The sequence below is a fragment of the Oryx dammah genome, unplaced genomic scaffold (genome assembly GCF_014754425.2).
Source record: "Oryx dammah isolate SB20612 unplaced genomic scaffold, SCBI_Odam_1.1 HiC_scaffold_2, whole genome shotgun sequence".
NCBI classification, from domain to species: domain Eukaryota; kingdom Metazoa; phylum Chordata; class Mammalia; order Artiodactyla; family Bovidae; genus Oryx; species Oryx dammah.
Genome location: NW_024070186.1, coordinates 174,276,089 through 174,296,054, shown reverse-complemented (window position 1 = coordinate 174,296,054; position 19,966 = coordinate 174,276,089). Strand labels below are relative to the sequence as shown.

At 39.2% G+C, this 19,966-nt stretch overlaps 1 protein-coding gene across 2 annotated transcripts in view; it reads right to left on the bottom strand.

Moving 5' to 3' along the window:
- The window catches only part of VPS35L (VPS35 endosomal protein sorting factor like), a 141,317-nt gene that overhangs the window by 39,584 nt on the left and 81,767 nt on the right, over positions 1 to 19,966 (bottom strand). For both annotated transcript variants that reach the window (XM_040257169.1, XM_040257157.1), the window contains exons 20-26: positions 15,448 to 15,510; positions 8,715 to 8,800; positions 7,483 to 7,563; positions 5,483 to 5,546; positions 2,954 to 3,052; positions 1,324 to 1,401; positions 398 to 512 (exon numbers count right to left, since the gene is read on the bottom strand). In XM_040257169.1, coding sequence (XP_040113103.1) covers positions 398 to 512; positions 1,324 to 1,401; positions 2,954 to 3,052; positions 5,483 to 5,546; positions 7,483 to 7,563; positions 8,715 to 8,800; positions 15,448 to 15,510 — 586 coding nt within the window. The remainder of the gene's footprint in view (positions 1 to 397; positions 513 to 1,323; positions 1,402 to 2,953; positions 3,053 to 5,482; positions 5,547 to 7,482; positions 7,564 to 8,714; positions 8,801 to 15,447; positions 15,511 to 19,966) is intronic.

Genomic DNA, 19,966 nt, shown 5'->3' with positions numbered 1-19,966 from the left:
TGTAGAGAGTATTCATTCTATACTGCTTAGACGCTACTCCTCTATCTCTGGAATTTCAAACCCTGACAACAATAAATAAACTTGAATCTGCTGTGAATGAGCAGGCCGAAGTTCTGAAACTCTCTAGGGATGTCTGAGCCACCTGACCTGACATGCCTGAGACAGATGGAGGAAGGTCCTTACAGGAAATAGCCCAGGCTCTGTAATCTGTCTGACTCTATAAATGTGTACGTGTCCGAGGTGCTTCCTACTAAAGAAAAAATTCGTCACTTATTGATCACTTTTTCTTTGCTTTCCTCCTTAAAGGAAGCTCTCTGCACACATTCACACACTGCTGAGTCAGTTTTCCTGGGGAGCCAGGGAGAGTCTGAGAGGAGAGAGTGAGTGGCGGGCTCACCTTGGGAGAGGCACTGGTTGGCCAGGGCCACCTGACCGGAATGCAGGTAGAGATTGAGGCGGGTGAAGATCCCCGCCAGGGAGGGAATGGTAATGAAGCAGTAGGCAACGCAGGCCTAGAAGAAAGGGGAGAAACAGCAGGTTAGGCGGCAGTGCCATCACAGTGGATTAATATCCTCATTTTCATCCATCATATATTTTCAAGTAAAAACACTTAAAACAATTCATTTCCCCATTATGAACCCCAATTTCTCCCCCTTGCCTCCGCTGTATTTCCCTTTTGGGGAGGAACAGGAGGGGCAACCAAGGACAGTGATGGTGTACAAAAATAAATCTTCATCTGTCATCACAGGAAGTGAATAGATAACACCTAATATTGATCATTTAAAGAAGCAGTTGTTAAAACCAATTAGTTAAAAATGAATTAATTGGTAATTTGAAGAAGAAATTGCTAAAGAGAGACTGTGAGGAGAGAGGTATATGGTGAGAAAGGGCAGGGCTGGGAAGCTTATTTTCACTATAATCTTTTCAGTATGATTTTATTTTTAAAGCATGGATATGTATTGCTTTGATAAAATTTTGAGCAGCTTACTCAAGAAATAAATTTCTTCCAAAGCTGGGAACTTGACAAGAGGAAAAAAAATCCTAGGCTTTCCAGTTACTGGCATGAGCCAGAGATAATTCAGCTGGCATACAAAAATGGAAATCCATCTTAACCACCTCTCCTAATACATATCAAAATTCAGACTCCTTTGATTGTTTCTTTAGAAAACATTAAGAAAATCGGTCAGTCCATGAGTATGTAAGGAAAAATCTGGAAAACCAATATTAAATCACCCTTAATCTTTTTCTGGGAGGAATAATTCAGAAACTTGTGTAAGAAACCTCCCACTGGAGTTCAAAGGAAGTCTTATCTTTGAAACATACCCGGACAAATGCAGCGGTCTTTCTAGAATGATTTCCCTTCATTACTTTCCTTGTTTCCATTGCCAACCGGTTCACACTCTAGATTAAAAAGTAAAACAGAAATGGGAATGAAATGATGGTTAATTCAGATTAAACATCTTCCAAAGAGATTTGAACGCTGACTGTATACAAGTCAATGAGAACAAGCTAACCAGAACCAAGACTGGTTCCGGAACCAAGACTGGTGAGCACCAAACCCTGAAATGGCAAAGGAGTCATCAGGCCAGAATCAATCTCGGCTTGAGCAAACACCTCCAAGGGGCACTCACTAAGTTAAGTCATGCCTATCAACTGGCATGATAAATGACCATTTTCTGGCTTAATGAATAGCCAGGGTTCACTTATTCCACTTCCAGAAATCCCACACACTAAGCTTAAGATCTTAGAGATCTTAAGAGAAACCTCCAAACCTGAACATAAACCATAAAAAATACCTCTGCAACACTAACGCTAACCTTAAGAAAGTAACAGCAGCCGCGTTATCACTTATAGCACGCCAGGTGCCGTTCTAGGTGCTGTACATTCTTAAGCTCATTTACTCCTCATGACTTTACAGGCTGAGTACTATTAACTCCCCTGACTTACAAGTCTCTACATTTAGGTCTTAAGTTTACTAATGCTACAAAATCTGATAATCAGTGAACAAATATATAAAAAGGTCATTTTCCTTAAATTTACATGAAGCATTTCAAGAGCCTTAGGGAATCTTTTCACAAAAATTAAAAGCTTGGACCTATGGTTCCCAAAATGTGTACCATGACACCCCAGGGTGTTACAGGAAAATCAGAGGGGCATCCCATGTTTTGGACTAACCACAGAAGGGCTCAACTGTTGAAGACTATGCAAAACGCTTGTGTGAGGTAGTTCACAGACATGGTACCTTCCTTGCAGTCATGGCATATCTTTGCGAAACTGGGTTTTTAGCAACTGCTGTGACAAAAAGTACTGTGCAACATTAATATAGGGGGAAAAAATCTATCTGAAACAGGAAATAGGGTAGTGGTGTCCTATCTGATTCCAAGGTTTGAGAAGTCAAGCAATGCCTAGAGGTACATATACTTCATCAGTAAGTAATTATGATGATTTTAAATGGAATGCAAATATATACTATGTTTCTTTCAATTTACATAAATTGTTGGTTCAGAGAGCAAGCTGTTAGGGCACAAGTTCCTAAGTTGCTTGAGCCTAATTTCTTAATCAACAGAATTTTATCTCTTCTTTTTTGCCTAAGGGCATCATGAAAAGTTACTGAAAGGCACTGTGAACCAAGAAAGCTGGGGTTCTGGTCAGGCAACATGGAATTCTAACTAGGTTAATTTCTATAACTAAATAATCACTACAACTCACTCAACTTTGCTGTTGACATGCAGGAGTCAGAATATGCAAATTTCAGGGAAAAAGAGGCCAATGAAACCACTCTAAGGCTCAAGCAAAGTTGTAGATTTTATTAACCTTTGAGAAAACATCTTTCATGCCTTGGGAACAGAAGCAATATGGGGCCAAAAGAATCTCAGATTAAAACTGGTGCATGGCCTATCAATGATCAATAAACATGTATTGAGAGAATAAATGAATGAGTGAAAATCCTTACGTGAATCAACTGCACAAGAACAGGTTCCAGATTGCAAAACATTGACCTGGCCTCAACATAAAAACTCAGCTGTTGTTCAAAATCACGGCCAAAGGACACCTAGAATCAAGGAGAAAGAAGTGACAATGTTATCTCTAGGCAGCTGTAAGCTCACAATTGGAAAAGTTCCTCCTGAGTTTTGTGGGGACAGGGGAGGTGCTGCGATGACAAGACACCAAAAATTCCACAGATATAGATGGGTGGTATCTCAAGGGGATGTAAGCAAACACACACATCTGTGAACTGGAATCCACTAACAGATGTTACATTACTTTACCCAGCATATAGCAGAAATGTTACTATTACCACCTCATCTTCATGACATGAGCATTGGAGTAGAACATAAAAAGACCAAAGGGTATAAAACAGAATCTCAAAATGCAAAGAGGATTTCCTAGGCTAGAAGGAAACCACTGGAAAGGAAATTGTGGCACTTTGGGTGTCAGCTACAGCCTTTTCACATAGATTTGGTAATTGGGAGTCATTTGTCAGAGGGATTCCCTAATAAGGGCCACACATTTCTGCTTCCTGATGGGGATTCCAACCTTTAGCAGCTCACTGGTGGCTGCTGGAGCCATCGGTGGATGTTAATCCACCATTAAAAACTTCTCCTATTTCTTCAAACTTATGAACAGCTGGTTGGAAGGACAAACTTTACTGCTACAACAATCATTTTTGTCCAGAAGAGGTTTAAAGTCGTAATTTCCACTACAGCTATCAAGTTTCACATCTTATTTTCTCAAATTCTTTCCCATTAAAACTTAGTGGTTTTCAGACAAACCCATAAAAGGATAAATATCACAAGAGCAGCATATAAATGAAGGGAACAAGAGAGGCACCTAGTATCAATCATAGGTACATTTCCTAACATGGGAATTAAATGGCTTACCCTGAATTTTCATCAAAATTAGTCTTTTACCATAGTTAAATCAACCTCTGTTACTGAATAAGTCACATTTTTCAAGGTGATTTTCAAAGTGACCTACTTATTTTCATCTCAGTCAGCATTTGTCTTGACATTTCTAACAGGAGATACTGGCTGAAGTGGGTATTTTAGTTTCGTGCACCGAGATTTAAGGCAAAGGTTGTTCTGGCTAGGATGGAAAGGTGGTTGTTCCTGATGAAACCTGCAACAATGCTGCCCACTTCGCTCGTCCCTCCCCAGTGTCCCTGTCGACTCTTCCCAGCCGGGGGTGGGTCTGCTTTCCCTCCCCTCCAGACAGCTGGCCCTGGGAGTTGCTTTGACTAACAGAATGAAGCAGGAGGCAGCACTGGTCACTGTGTGATTGCTAAACCTCCAAAGACCCGGCAGCTTCTGATTCTGCCCTCACCAGGCAAGAGCCCAAACATGAGCAAATGTTGAGAGGATGGTGGAGAGAAAGAGGTCCCATGACTGAGAAATAAGCTGCCCCAGTCAACAGCCAGCACCAAGACCCTAAACACATGCTCAAGACTGTCCTGGATCCTCCAGCCCCAGTTCTGCCACACTTCTGACATCACATGGAGAGGCCTGGTTACCCAGTCAATGCACAGACTTGTAAGAATAAAACATTGTCATGTTAAGCCACTAAGTCTGGGATGAGCTGTTGTGTATCGCTGAGTAACGAGGATGAATGGAGAGTGGACACTTGACATTTCACCCTCACCCACTCCCCAAATCGTTTTCAGCAGCATCTGAAGAGCAGCACATCAGGTGCTTCAGGAAGCCCCTTCTCCACGGGTCCCCCAGTGGCCTACAGCTTAGAATTCTGGGTTTTCACTTTCATGGCCCAGGTTCAATCCCTGGTCAGGGAACTGAGGATTCTGCAAGCCATATGGCACAGCCAAAACATGTAACAATAATTTTAAAAAATAAAAATGAAAGAATTTAAATTGGCTTCATTTAAAAAAGCAAAAAAGGAAGCCTCTTCTCCCACTCCGGATCCACATGGTTTGGCTGCCCAGGGGTGCCTGTCTCCCTGGCCTGGCCTGTGTGTTCCTTCCTTCTCACAGCAGCAATTTGCTCAGGGACAAGCCAGTGACCCAAATTAATCCAAAGACTCAGCCCTAGAACTTCTGCTGGACCTCTTTCTGCTGCACTGCAGAACTGGAAGGAATGGAAACCCGGGGCTCTCGTGGGGAGCAAGCCTGCCTGGGAGGGATGCCAGGAGAGAAGAGCCATGAGCCAAAGACACACACAGCAGTTCTTGATGACACTACGGAGACCCCAAGTCCAGCTGCTCCTTCCGAGAGGTCCACCCCTGGACTTTATGTCACATCGGCCAGTCCCCCTCCCACTGTCCCCTTTTTATTTTTTCCTTAAGCCAGTTTGTCTTGGCTCTTCTTGCCCCCAGGGGAGTGCTGGCTAATATAAGTTGTTTTCTAATTTCATCTTATCTCCATAAAAATGAAAAGCACCAGGGAACATAATGTTAACTGCTTTCACCAGAGGAAGGATAAACAATTACATCACATTTCTAAGTACACTGAAACTTCTTCCCCAATACTTACCATTTTTATAAATCCATTAATCAAATATGCCAACATTCTTTTCTCATCTTCAAGAGTGAGTGCACTGAAATCAATAATTGTACATAATTGACACTGAGGCAATAAATGAAAGTTTCCAAAGGAAAAAGATAAATGAGAAATAAGTCATTTAACAGTTAAGAACATTCTGCATTTTCTAGATTTGAAAAACTCCCATATTTGTGTTTCTTTTGATGAAAATATGTAACCTAAATTAACATAATTTAATTGGGTTTCTCATCTCTCTTAGAGACACTGTTCTCAAGATATATTCATTAACAGCAAAAGAGAAGGTTTCTTTGGAATTTGGATAGCAAAGTTCAACTTCAAATTTTGTATTCCAGAGAACTTTCATTCAACATTTTACTATAAAAAGGTTTAAATGTAGCAAAGTTGAAAATTATATAGTCAACACCAATATACCCCACTATTATCATTTTATAATATTTGCTTTATCACTTAACTCTCCATTCCACCCTCCACTCATCAATCTACCTTATTCTGGAAATATAGCTTAAAGTAAACCACAGATCTCAGCTGCTTCGGTTTAATAGCAAAGTTAATATAAATGAGAAAATGTCAAGTCCTTATAGTTTTGATAATACATGTGAAGGTTTATAAATGGTTTCCCAAATTTATTTTTTTTTAATTTAAGAGTCAAAGACCAAGGTTCTTGTTCTAAGGGAAAACAAGTCTGTATTGGCAAAATCAGCATTCTATCCTCCAATATGCAGCGTCCCCTTCATTCTTTGAGACTACATTTCCCAAAGCTCCTTTGAGGCTACGAGTAGCCACATGACACTTCCAGCCAGTGGGATGCGAATGCAAGTGATGTGCAAAGTCTCCCAAACCATGTCCCTAAAAGGAAGCTGCTGTCCTCTGATGCCTGCAGGCTGCAACATGAACATGGTTGAGGTAAGCCATCTATACCAGGAAGACAAGGACAACACCCTAGAGGGACAGGAGAGCTGGAGGACAAGAAACCTGGGCTCCTGGGATGATGTTCCAGAGCAGAGCTACCCTACCCTGACCTTCTGGCTCCACTTCTCACAAGAGAAATACATCTGCTATTTTATTTAGGCCAAAAACGAATGTCCTACTAATACAAGTACTTTCCTAAATGTCTTTTGGGTCTTTATGTATTTTTGTGCAATGCAAGTCTATCAGTTCTATTTATTATGAAAAGTCTTGATATTTTGATTTTGATAACTAAGAAAGTTGAAAGCACGGGTCATGAAAATAAAGATTCTACAATTCAGGGGGAAAAAAATAAAACAAAAGAAACACAATATATCTAGTTGATGGTTAAGTTCCAAAACAATTTTCTCAGTTCTTGTAACATTTTCCAGTGAATCAAGCTGCTGTGTTTAAAAATTCTTTAGGGATCAAAATTTCAGCCACAGAGAAGGAGGAATTGCCTCAAGCACAGTCAAATGGAAACATGTAATGAAAAAGAAAAAAAAAAAGATAAATACATCAAACTAGAAAGCAAAGGAGATAATCTGGCTTTTGACCCAAAGGTAAGGCCGGTGACTAGGTCTGAGCCTCAAGTATACTGAACAAATAAGGTCCTTCATGTAAAGAATATATGCAACTTCATTTGAATTTCAAATAACTGGCTAATAATGAGAAAAAATTTAAAGGCTATGTTACTGGATGAGTGAACTCATTATTCTACTATCTGCTGCTCTCAGAAATCTCCAGGAGACACGTAGCATGAGTTCATTTGGATGAAACCAGCCTTTTCCTCCCAACAGAAATCCCTTTGTAAAAACATCTGCCATCTCATTTTCTCAGGAAGATTACCCTCAGTTCAGCCTCCCTCCTCCCCTGGATTGGAATGTCCTTGTTAACAAGAATCTTAATAGACCCCATAAAATAATATTATTCACAGTGGCCGCTTAAAGCAGTAATTCCCTAATGCACTATTATGTGGCATTAAGACTCAATCCAGGCTCGTTTCAGCCTTAAGCATGGCTTACTTCACAGAGTCGTGCATGGTCTTGCAAACGTGCAAAAGGGCGTTCAGAATCACGGGGTCCTTGGTGGGCTCCTGCTGATGCCTAGGAGACATTTGGGGATAAGAGTGAAAGCCATCTACACCAAGCACTAAAAGCATGGGTTTAGTTCTCATCTATGGGACGTATGTGAGAAGCAGTAAATTATCTGGTGGGCATCTAACATAGCTCGGCTCACCAGCAATGGACAATGTTCTAGTGTTCTCTGAATTTTGCTTTAACTAACAAGTTTGCTCTTCTAACATAACGTCTCCCAACTGCAAAATCATGGTAAAACTGCCACATTTCCTAAGCCAGGCAAAGGGCAAATCTGTTTTCTTACCATGTTCCTTGAACCCCTGAAGCTGTCTACAACTGTGTTAAGTGCAGACAAAATTATTAACTTAGTTTCTCAAAAGACAAGCTCTTACAGCAAATTTTTATGAAAGTAAAGTAGATATACTCATTTCAAGCATATGGAATTAATCTTTTAGAAAGAAAATACAAGGAAAGCTTAAAACATATACTCAACTAACTTCTAACTCAATTTTCCAAACTCTGCTATTTGAGCTTTATTTTTACACACATATTTTTTTTAATCATATCTACATACTTAATGTTTAAAGTCAGTCTAACTTTTAACTTAACCCTGTTCTAAAGAAAAATACATTAGAAGTCACTGATTAAACTAGTTATATATTATCTAATATACTTTAAAATAAATATACATTTTAAAAATAAAAATTTCTCTTCCATGTACTATCAAAGTATTTCACGTACCACCAGCAATAGTTTTGGGAAAGAGATTTAATCAATAAAAGGAAAGGAATTAAATTGAAAACCTATCATAAATCTACATATTGAAGATAGAAATCTTTCAAGCTCTGGTATGAGAAAAGATGACTATCTTAAAATCTTAAAACTCTCTAAATAAATAGTACATCAATAGATTGCTCCTTCCCAAAACTCACAGGAATGAGATGTGGGTGATGGTCAGCCCATCTAATATTTATATTTATTGCTTTGTCTTCTTAAGAGCTAATTATAAACTTTTATCATGACTGCTCCTTTTAATGTGGTTCTCCTCTCAATGTTATTTTAGGTATAAATACATCATTACATCATAGGGCCTCAAAGTGTATAAATTGAATTCTTATCAACAGGTTTCACAAGGGCGGTAGGAATCGAAGCTTCTGATTACTTTGTGTTATACTTACTTGATAAAAACTTCCATGATGCATTTGCAAACCTCCACCCGGACACTCTCTTTTTGGAACATGTCCAGAAATGGCAGAAATTTTTCCTAAAAAAAAAAAAGACACTCTACCTGCAATTTACACAAGTTACTAGAAGAGATTTATGGGTTACTTTTTCTTTGAAGGTCAAAACAGAAGAAGAATTTTTTGTCTTTCTGAGGCAGGTCTAATCAGGACTCATGTGAAAGCAAGGAGAAGACTCTGAAGTGCTTGTTGTTTTTTTTTTTCCTAACATAGCATGGGCCTTCTTAAAAAGAAATTTTATTTATTTGTAAGTGAAGGATAATCGCTTTACAACAACAGTGCTGGTTTCTGCCAAACATCAGCATGAGTCAGGCACAGGGCACCTGTGTCCCCTGCCTCTTAGACCTCTCTCTCAGCTCCCAGCCATCCCACCCTTCCAGGCTGTCACAGAGCACTGGCCATTTTAACCATTTCTTAGTTTTTACACGCACACACTGCTCTATTTATTTATTTATTTTGGGCTACATTGGGTCTTCGTTGCTGCACACGGGCTTTCTCTAGTTGCGGAGAGTGAGGAGCTACTATCGAGCTGTGGTGTGCAGGCTTCTCATTGTGGTGGCTTCTCTTGCTGTGGAGCACAGCCTTCCGTAGTTGCAGCACTCAGGCTCAGTGGCTGCAACTTGCTGGCTCCAGGGCTTGGGAGTTCAGCAGTTGCAGCACAGGAGCTCCTTAGTTGCGGCTCGCGGGCCCTAGAGAATGCAGGCTTCAGTACTTGTGGCACACAGGCTCAGTAGTTGAAGACAGAGGGCTTGAGTCAGTAATTGTGGTACACAGGCTTAGCTGCTCTGTGGCACATGGGATCTTCCCGGACCAGGGCTTGAACCTGTGTTCCCTGCACTGGCAGGTGGATTCTTAACCACTGTACCACCAGGGAAGTCCCAGACTCTGAGGTTTTTTAAAACTATTACGATTAAAATAAATTACATGTGCCCAGGGATCCGGGCTGGAACCAGTTACTATTTCAGTGAATCAGCTGGGCAACCCTTTAAAAAAATTATTTATTTATTCATTTTTGGTTATGCTGCATTTTCATTGCTGCCATGGGCTTTCTCTAGTTGCAGAGAGCAGGAGCTACTGTTCGTTGCAGTGTACAGACTTCTCATTAAGGTGGCATCTCTTAATGCGGAGAACAGGCTCTAGGTGTGCAGGCTTCAGGAGTTACAGCACCAGGGCTCAGCAGCTGTGGCACACAACTCAGGCTTCAGTTGCTTCGTGGCATGTGCTGTGGTCTGGGGATCGAACTTGTCTCCCCTGCACTGGTAGGCAGATTTTTATCCACTGTACCACCAGGGAAGTCCTGGAAAACCTTTAGGTAAGTATAAGCTCATACTGTTCACGGGGTTCTCACAGCAAGAATACGTGCAGTGGGTTTGCCATTTCCTCCTCCAGTGAACCACATTTTGTCAGAACTCTTCACTATGACCTGTCCATCTTGGGTGACCCTGCACAGCATGGCTCTTAGCTTCATTGAGTTATGCAAGCCCCTTCACCATGACAAGGCTGTGATCCATGAAAGAGAACTAAAGAGCCTCTTGATGAGGGTGAAAGAGGGTAAAAACTGACTGAAAACTCAACATTCATAAAACTAAGATCATGGCATCCAGTCCCATCACTTCATGACAAACAGAAGGACAAAAAGTGGAGGCAGTGACAGATTTTATTTTCCTTGGGCTCCAAAATCACTGCAGATGGTGACTATAGCCATGAAATTAAAAGACACTTGCTCCTTGGAAGGAAAGCTATAAAACCTAGACAGTGTATGAAAAGCAGAGACATCACTTTTTTGACAAAGGTCTGCCTAGTCAAAGCTATGGTTTTTCCAGTAGTCATGTATGGATGTAAGAGTTGGATTATAAAGAATGCTGACTGCTGAAGAATTGATGCTTTCAACTGTGGTGCTGGAGAAGACTCTTGAGATCCCTGAACAACAAAGAGATTAAATCAGTCAATCAATACTAAAGGAAATCAGCCCTGAATATTCACTGGAAGGATTGATGCTGAAGCTCCAATATTTTGGTCACCTGATGTGAAGAGCCGACTCACTGGAAAAGACCCTGATGCTGGGAAAGATTCAGGGCAGGAGAAGAAGGGGGGGACAGAGGATGAGATGGTTGGATGGCATCACCGACTCAATGGACATGAATTTGAGCAAATTCCAAGAGACAGTGAAGGACAGAGGAGCCTGGCATGCTGCAGTCCTTGGGGTCGCAGAAAGTTGGACACAGCTTAGTGACTGAACAGCAACAAAGCTCTTCTTGGTACCCAAAGGCAAGGCAGGCTTCAGTCTTTTTTCGATTGTATAGAGGAACAGAGAAAGCAAAGTCAGAGTTGTTCAGTGGCTTCTGCATCCTTACTCCACATTCAGTGCCTGTGTGACCTTAAGCAAGGTTCTCCACCCCTTCTTGCATTGGCTTCCTCATTTGCAAAATGGGACTCATTACTACTCTTGCTTCCCAGTACTGTTCTAAAAATGACCTGAGGCAATGCATAAAAGTAAATAGAAAAGATCAATAAAACCAAAAGCTGGTTCTCTGAAAAAGATAAACAAAACTGATAAACATTTAGTCAGACTCATCAAAAAAAAAAGTGGGGGAGGGTCTAAATCAATAAAATTAGGAATGAAAAAGTGAGGCTACAACCAACAGAAATACAGAGGGCTGTAAGAGACTACTATAAGCAATTATATGCCAACATAATGGACAGCCTAGAAGAAATGGAGAAATTCTTAGAAAGGTGCAATCTCCCAAGACCGAACCAGGAAGAAATAGAAATATGAACAGACCAATCACAAGCACTGAAACTGAATCTGTGATTAAGAAACTCCCAAGAAACAAAAGTCCTGGACCAGATCTCTTCACAGGTGAATTCTATCCAATGTTTAGAGAAAAGTAAACACCTATTCTTCTGAAGCTATTCCAAAAAATTGCAAAGGAAGGAACACTTCCAAACTCATTCTGTGAAGTCACCATCACCCTGATACCAAAACCAGACAAAGAAACAACACACACACAAAAAATTATAGGCCAATAACATAGATGCAAAAATCCTTAACAAAATACTAGTACACCGAATCCAGTAATACATTAAAGGGATCATACACCATGATCAAGTAAGATTTATTTCAAGGATGCCAGGATTTTTCAATATCCGCAAATCAATCAGTGTGATATACCACATTAACAAATGGAAAAATAAAACCATATGATCATTTCAACAGATGAAGAAAAAGCTTTTGATAAGATTCACCATCCATTTATGATTAAAAAAAACTCTCCAGAAAGTGGGCAGAGGGAAGCTACCTAACCTAATAAAGGCCATGCGTGACAAACACACGGCTAACATCATACTCAACAGGGAAAAGCTGAAAGTATTTCCTCTAAGTTCAGGAACAAAACAAGGATGTCCATTCTTGTCAATTCTATTCAACATAGTTTTGGAAGTCCTAACATAGCAATCAGAAAAGGAAAAAGAAAAAAAAAAAAAGGAATCCAAACTGGAAAAGAAGTAAAACTGTCACTGTTTGTAGATGACACAGTTCTACAGAGAGAAAATCCTAAAGACACTGCAGAAAACTATTCGAGCTCATTGACGAATTTGGTAAAGTCACAGGATAAAAAATTATACACAGAAATCTGTTTTATTTCTATACACAACGAAAGGTCAGAAAGAGAAATTAAGGAAACAATCTCATTTACCACTGCATCAAAAAGAATAAAATACCTAGGAAGAAACCTACTTAAGAAGGCAAAAGACTAGTACTCCAAAAACTGTAAGATGCTAATGAAAGATATTAAAAATGACACAAAAGAAAAGGAAAGATAGGCCATGTTCTTGGACTGGAAGAATCATTATTATCAGAATGACTATACTACCCAAGGCAACCTACAGATTCAACGCAATTTCTATCAAATTACCAATTGCATTTTTCACAGAACTAGAACCAAAAAATTTTTTAATTTGTATGGAAACACAAAAGGACTCCAAATAGCCAAAGTAATCTTGAGAAAGAAAAACAGAGCTGGAGGAAACAGGCTCCCTGACTTCAGACTATGCACAAAGCTACACTCATCAAAGAAGTATGGTTCTGGCAGAGAGACAGAAATACAGATCAATGGAACAGTATAGAAAGCACAGAAATAAACCCAAGCACATATGGTCAATTAATCTACAACAGAGAAGGCAATATACAATGGAGAAAAGACAGTCTCTTCAATAAGCAGTGCTGGGAAAATTGGACAGCTACATGTTGAAGAATGAAATTAGAACACTCTATTGATGCTTTTGAACTGTGGTGCTGGAGAAGACTTTTGAGAGTCCCTTGTGCTGCAGAGATTAAACCAGTCAATCCCAAAGGAAATCAATCCTGAATATCCACTGGAAGGACTGATGCTGAAGCTGAAGCTCCAATACTTTGGTCACCTGATATGAAGAGCTGACTCATTAGAAAAGACCCTGATGCTGGGAAAGGCAGGAGGAGAAGGGGACGACAGAGGATGAGATGGTTGGATGGCATCACGGATGCAATGGACATGAGTTTGAGCAAGCTCTGAGAGTTGGTGATGGACAGGGAAGCCTGGCGAGCTGCAGTCCATGGGGTCACAAAGAGTCGGACACTGAGCAACTGAACTGAAATGGAAAACACTATACACACAAAAAAACTCCAAATCGATTAAACACCTAAAATTCCTAGAGGAGAATACAGGCAGAACACTGACATAAATTGCAGCAATATCTTTTTGGATCTGTTTCCAGAGTAATGGAAATAAAAGTAAAAATAAACAAATGAGACCTAACTAAATGTAAAAGTTTTTGCAGAGCAAAGAAAACCATAGACAAAATGAAAAGACAACCTACAGAATGGGAGGAAATATTTGCAAACAATGCAACTGATAAGGGATTAATCTCCTACAAAACAGTTCATACAGCTCAGCATCAAAAAACAAACAATCTAATTTAAAAATGGGCAGAAAATCTAAAAAGATATTTCTCTAAAGACATACAGATGGCCAAAAAGCACATGAAAAGATGTTCACCACTGCTAATTCTTAGAGAAATGCTAATCAGAACTACAGTCAGCCATCACCTCACACTGGTCAGAATGGCCATCATCAAAAAGCCTACAAGTAATAAATGCTGGAGAGAGTGTGGAGAAAAAGGAACCCTCCTAAACTGTTGGGAATGTAAATAATCAGCCACTATAGAGAACAGTATGGAGGTTCCTTAAAAAACTAAAAATAAAACTACCATATGACCTAGCAATCCCACTGCTGGGCATATAACCTGAGAAAACTGTAATTCAGAAAACACATGTACCCCAATATGTTCATTGCAGCACTATTTACAATACCCAAGAAATGGGGGCAACCTAAATGCCCATCAACAGATAAATGGATAAAGAAGAGGTGGAACATATATACAATGGAATATTGCTCAGCCATAAAAAGGAATGCAATAATGCCATTTGCAGCAACATGCATGGACCTAGAGATTACCATAGTGAGTGAAGTGAGCCAGGAAGAGAAAGACAAATGATATCACTATCACTTGATATCACTTATATCTGGAATCTAAAAAAAGATAAAAATAAACTTATTTACAAACAGAAATAGACTCACAGAGAAAACAAACTATAGCTACCAAAAGGGAGGAGGTGAGAGGGATAAATTAGGAGTTTGGGATTAAAACATGCACATTACTATATATAAAATAGATAACCAACAAGGATCTACTGTATAGTACATGGAACCCTGCTCAATATTCTATAATAAACTACATGGGAAAAGAAATCTGAAAAAGAATGAATATGTGTTTATGTATAACTGAATCACCTTACCATCCACCTGAAACTAACACAACATTGTAAACCAACTATATTTCAAACAATCTATGCCAAAACCAATACAGAATTGTAAAGTAAAAATTAAAAATAAATAAATAAATTAAAAAAAAAAAAAAACAATTTATAAAAGCTCTAGCATAGGGCTTGGAGTGTGGCAAAAATCCAATAAATAACAATTTCTATTATTAAATAAACAAAAGCTTACAGCCCTGTGAGAGAACAGAGGCGGAAACAGGAAGAAGGAAGAGGGAAGCTAAGGGAAGGGGCAGAGAGTGCTACTGCAGAGAAGTATGTACCTAGATTGGTATGTAACTAGACTGGTACATACCCACATTGCAGCAAATGAGAAGGGTGTCATACGATATTTTAAATTTCTAAGGAAATATAATAAATCTTAACTCCGTCAAGACATTGAGACAACTATAAGCTTGATATATTTCTGAGTTTCAACATTGAATTGTGTGATAAAAAGCAGACACGATGCCAAAAAAAAAAAAAATCAATGTTCAGTTTAGTTCCACGGTTTCAGAAGTTGTATCATACCCAGTAGGCACACACATCCCATAGAAAGTCAAGAATGAAATAAAAACAATATTTTTCTATCAGTCTATGCCTATTATTTTCACAATAATAGAAATATTATTGCTTAAGCTGCTTAAGTCATTATGATATAAATATTTAAATTGTTTAGACCTACTTTTTTAAAAAAATAAAAAAAGGAACTGTTAAGTTTTTTTTTGGTCGAGGACACCATGAAAAATTTACTGAGGCATTAAAGGAACCTCTGACTCAGATATAAATTTTCAAAAATAGTTCAAGATAGTTACTTACCACTGAGAAAAGAACTGAGAAATCGTGAAAGTATGCAATTACTTTCTTAATTATTGACTGAAGCTGCAAAACAAAATGAAAAACACATCTTTAATAAAACTTAGATATTTTTTAAAAGGCAACCCTGTCTCACAACATGCAATCACAATTACAATTAGGGAAATCTGGAGTGCACAAGAACAGGGAATTACTCGGTTAGGTTAAGTCTTGTCTCAGTCTGAGTTTACCCATTTTATTCTAGACTTAGAAGAAGAACTTCTCAGTCTCAACCTCCTTTTCTCCAAAGCAGTATCTTGCTCACTGGGAGGATTAAATGGGATGGCTCGGCTACAGTGCTTAGAGCAGTGCCTGCCCTTCCAAGTTCTCTGATCAAGTCAGCTATGAATATTCAAGAGGTGGGCAAACTTTTTCTATAAAGGGCCATACAAGTCATCACAACTACTCAATTCTGCTACTATAGCTGGAAAGCAGCCACTGACAATATGTAAACAGATGGCTGGGTGTGAGTTCCGATAAAACTATTTGGGCTACATGGGCCGTGATTTATAGATCCCTATTCTAGCCAATAAAGAAGGCTGAATGCCAAAGAACTGATGCTTTTGAACTGTTAGAGAAGACTCTTGAGAGCCCCTTGGATACAAGGAGATCAAACCAGTCAATCCTAAAGGAAATCAACCCTGAATATTCATTGGAAGGGCTAGTGCTAAAGCTGAAGCTCCAACACTCTGGCCACCTGATGCGAAGAACTGACTCCTTAGAAAAGACCCTGATGCTAGGAAAGACTGAAGGCAGGAGGAGAAGGGAACGGCAGGGGATGAGTTGGTTGAATGGCATCACGGATGCAATGGACATGAGTTTGAGCAAACTCGGGGAGATAGTAAAGGTCAGAGAAGCCTGGGCTGTTGCAATTTATAGGGTCGCAGAAAGTTGGATACAACTTAGCAACTGAACAACAACAATTTTAGCCCATGGTAGACCTGGGTTTTTTGACTATTTCAGTGGAGAGACACTGGTCTGAGTCTGACAGTGAGGTCAAAGGCCACGGCACTAACCCTGGATGATGGCACAGGCTGTGAGGCCTGTCCTGGATACCCAGATACTGATGTCCACCACCCTCACCCTGACACATGCAGAGTCTACTGACACAGGCGTGGCATGGGAGAACCAAGGAGGCCCTTTTTCTAAATGAAATATAAACCCCGATCCTTGGTTGCTGTCAAGAAGGGAAAATTTACTGACAGCTACTCTGCTTATAGTAAAAACACTGGTGTTTAAATCATCTGCAAAGTAAACGGCTCATAGTCAAAAATACAGAATACTAATAGTACACAGCCTGTTTCATAATTAAGCACTTGACGAGGTCATCAAGCAAAAGGACTTCAAAACGTCGTGACAAACAAAGTTCTGACACAGAGCATTCAAAGATAGTGCAATATGGTCTGGTTGAAATAGCTCCTGAAACGTTCTCCACAGCAACTAACCCTTTAGAACAAGAAATCTTTTTTTTTACTACTTAAGTACACTTACAAATGAGCTTCCCTAGTGGCTCAGATGGTAAAGTGCTTGCCTGCAATGCAGGAAAACTGGGTTCAATTCCTGGGTCTGGAAGATCCCCTGGAGAAGGGAATGGCTACCCACTTCAGTATTCTTGCCTGCAGGGTTACATGGACAGAGAAGCCTGGCAGGCTATAGCCCTTGGGGGGGGTCACAGAGTCAGACACAACCAAGTGACTAACACTAACACACTTACAAGTAATGTTTAAAAAGATTTTTTTTTCCCTTCAATATATCATTATGAAATGCTGAAACACAAAGAAAATTCAATGGAAATATAGAAAACACTCACGTACCACTGAGATTCTACAAGGGCTAATATTTTGCTCTATTTGCTTTATCTCCTCATCTATCTCCTCATCTACCTATTGATCCAATGGAAGAATTTTTAAAATATGTGTAGATTGTGTATTTTTAACTATTTACCATGAAATCATTTCAAACTTACAGAAATGTTGAAAGAACAGTATAAAAAAACTTGCAAATTCTCTAAAGAAATACTACGTCATAAAAAAAAAACTCCAAACAAGAAACTAACATGTAATATAGTATTATTAACTAAAGTACAGATTTTGTTCAAATTTTACAAAATTTTATGCTAGTGTCCATTATTTGTTTTCATGATACCTTATTCATGATTCCACATTGTGTTTAGCTGCATTGAGCAACTTCAGCTACATGCAACAAATTCTTTTCACTTTTATTCTGTTACAAATATTTTCTAATTTTCCTTGTTATAGCTTCTTAGATACATCTACTATTTGAAAGTGGACATTTAATTTCCAAATTCGTGGGGTTTTTTAAAGTATCCTTTGATAGTAATTTCTCATTTTGATGTTTATTTCTCATTTAAGTGCTTTCCTCTCTGCAATTACCTTCTGCATTTTTTCAGTTTTTCTTTTTTTTTTTAGGCTTTCAGTGGCTAAGCCAAAGATCTCTCCTGGTAAATGTTACATTATACTTGAAAATATGTGGGTTATTTTCAAATCTTTTTTGATACTGATTTCTAACATAATTCCATAGTGATAAGAGAACAGACTCTGTATGATTTCAATACGTTTAGACTATGAAATTTTTGCACCTTGTTTTACATTCCTGGATATGTTCCAGTGTCTCCTGATTTACAGTCTATGGGAACTTGAATTTGTATCCTGCTGTTGTGTGAAAATTGTACACATCTTAATTATGTTGAATTGGTTCATAGTGTTTTTCAGGTCTATTATATCTTTCTATTTTTCTGTGTATTCATTCTACTAATTTTTGAGACTTTGATATTAAAACTCCAACTAAAAATCTTAATTTATCTACTTAAAAAAACAACTGTAATATATAGTGGAACTATATGTAACTTTGTTCTGCATTTTCCAAGTTTCCTGTAAATGTGTTTTTATACTTGTATAATTTTTTAAAATGCTTAAAAAAAACTCCCATGCTCTCTTTATCCAAAGTCATCGATCTTTGGTATTTTGCTAACTTTGTTTTATTATTCTGTCTATGAGGTAAGACATATTACATTTTTCCTGAACCATGTTAAAGTAGCTTGCATGTATCATGTCCCTCACCCTTGAATACTTCATTTGTATTTCCCAAGAACAAACATATTCTCTGATATTTCCATTTTGTCATTATCAAATTCAGAAAAGTTAATACTGATATAACTTTAACACTTTAATCTGTCATTTGTATCCCAGTCTTGTCAGTTGTGTCAGTAAGTTCTTAACAGCCTTATTTCTTCCACTCTGCAGTACAGGATTCCGTTCAGGATCATTGAATGGATTCTGTTTTCACGTCTCTATAGTCTGTGTTGATTTGAAACAGTTCCTTAACCTTTGTAACACTGATGGCAATGCTTTGGCAATGCTTTGGCTATTACTTTTTAGCATGCACCTCCATTTGGACGTGGTGGAGGAGCCTGGTGGGCTGCAGTCCATGGGGTCACTAGGAGTCGGACACGACTGAGCGACTTCACTTTCACTTTTCACTTTCATGCATTGGAGAAGGCAATGGCAACCCACTCCAGTGTTCCTGCCTGGAGAATCCCAGGGATGGGGAAGCCTGGTGGGCTGCCGTCTATGGGGTCGCACAGAGTCGGACATGACCGAATCGACTTAGCAGCAGCAGCAGCAGCACTGTTACCTCCCGATTAGAGTCAGCCATGCATTCTCAACTGGAATGCTACATGGATGATGCTGTGTCTTTCTCAGGGTACTGTATCTGCAGGCACGCGATATCCCACTTGCTGATATGGATTTTGACTGTCAATGGCTGTCCAAATTCTCCACCATAGAGTCACTATTTTACCCTTACAACTAACACTCATTCTACAGGAAGAGATATGAAAATATCCTGCTCCTCATCGAACATCCCCTCCAGACTTAGCATTCATTGATGATTCTTGCTGAGGATGAAGAATGATTCTTGTCTTTACTGAGATGGCTGCAAACAGTGATTTTTCAACTACCATTTCTTTCACATTTCGCTGATGGCACCCCTATCCGCCTGACCCCTCATCTATATCTATTTATTTACCTATTCATCATAAAGGCCAACTCCTGCGTTCTTATTTTACTCAATGGATTATAATTCGTTATTGTATTTATTTATTTTGATGTTCAAATTGGGGCCCATGACAGCCCCTTTAACGCTACTCCCATGCTCATTTCACCTGCCCACAGCAGTTCTTCCTTACTTCCTGGCACAAGAAAATGTTTCAGGCTCACCTTGCACCTTCCCTATCCTAGACCTGGAGTAAGCTAATTCTTCACAGACTCTTGCAGTTTTATTCTCCTGATGTGGCCCCCGCTGAAGACAAAGGGCTCACAACCAATATGGGCAGCTGTCTGGAACATAGGCTGACCCCTGGGCATCTTTTAAAGTTGCTTTTGCATATAACAGAATGACAGTATAGTATAATTCCCTTGTCTCTTAGGAATGAACGGCATTAAAATTATTATGTTCAAGTTTT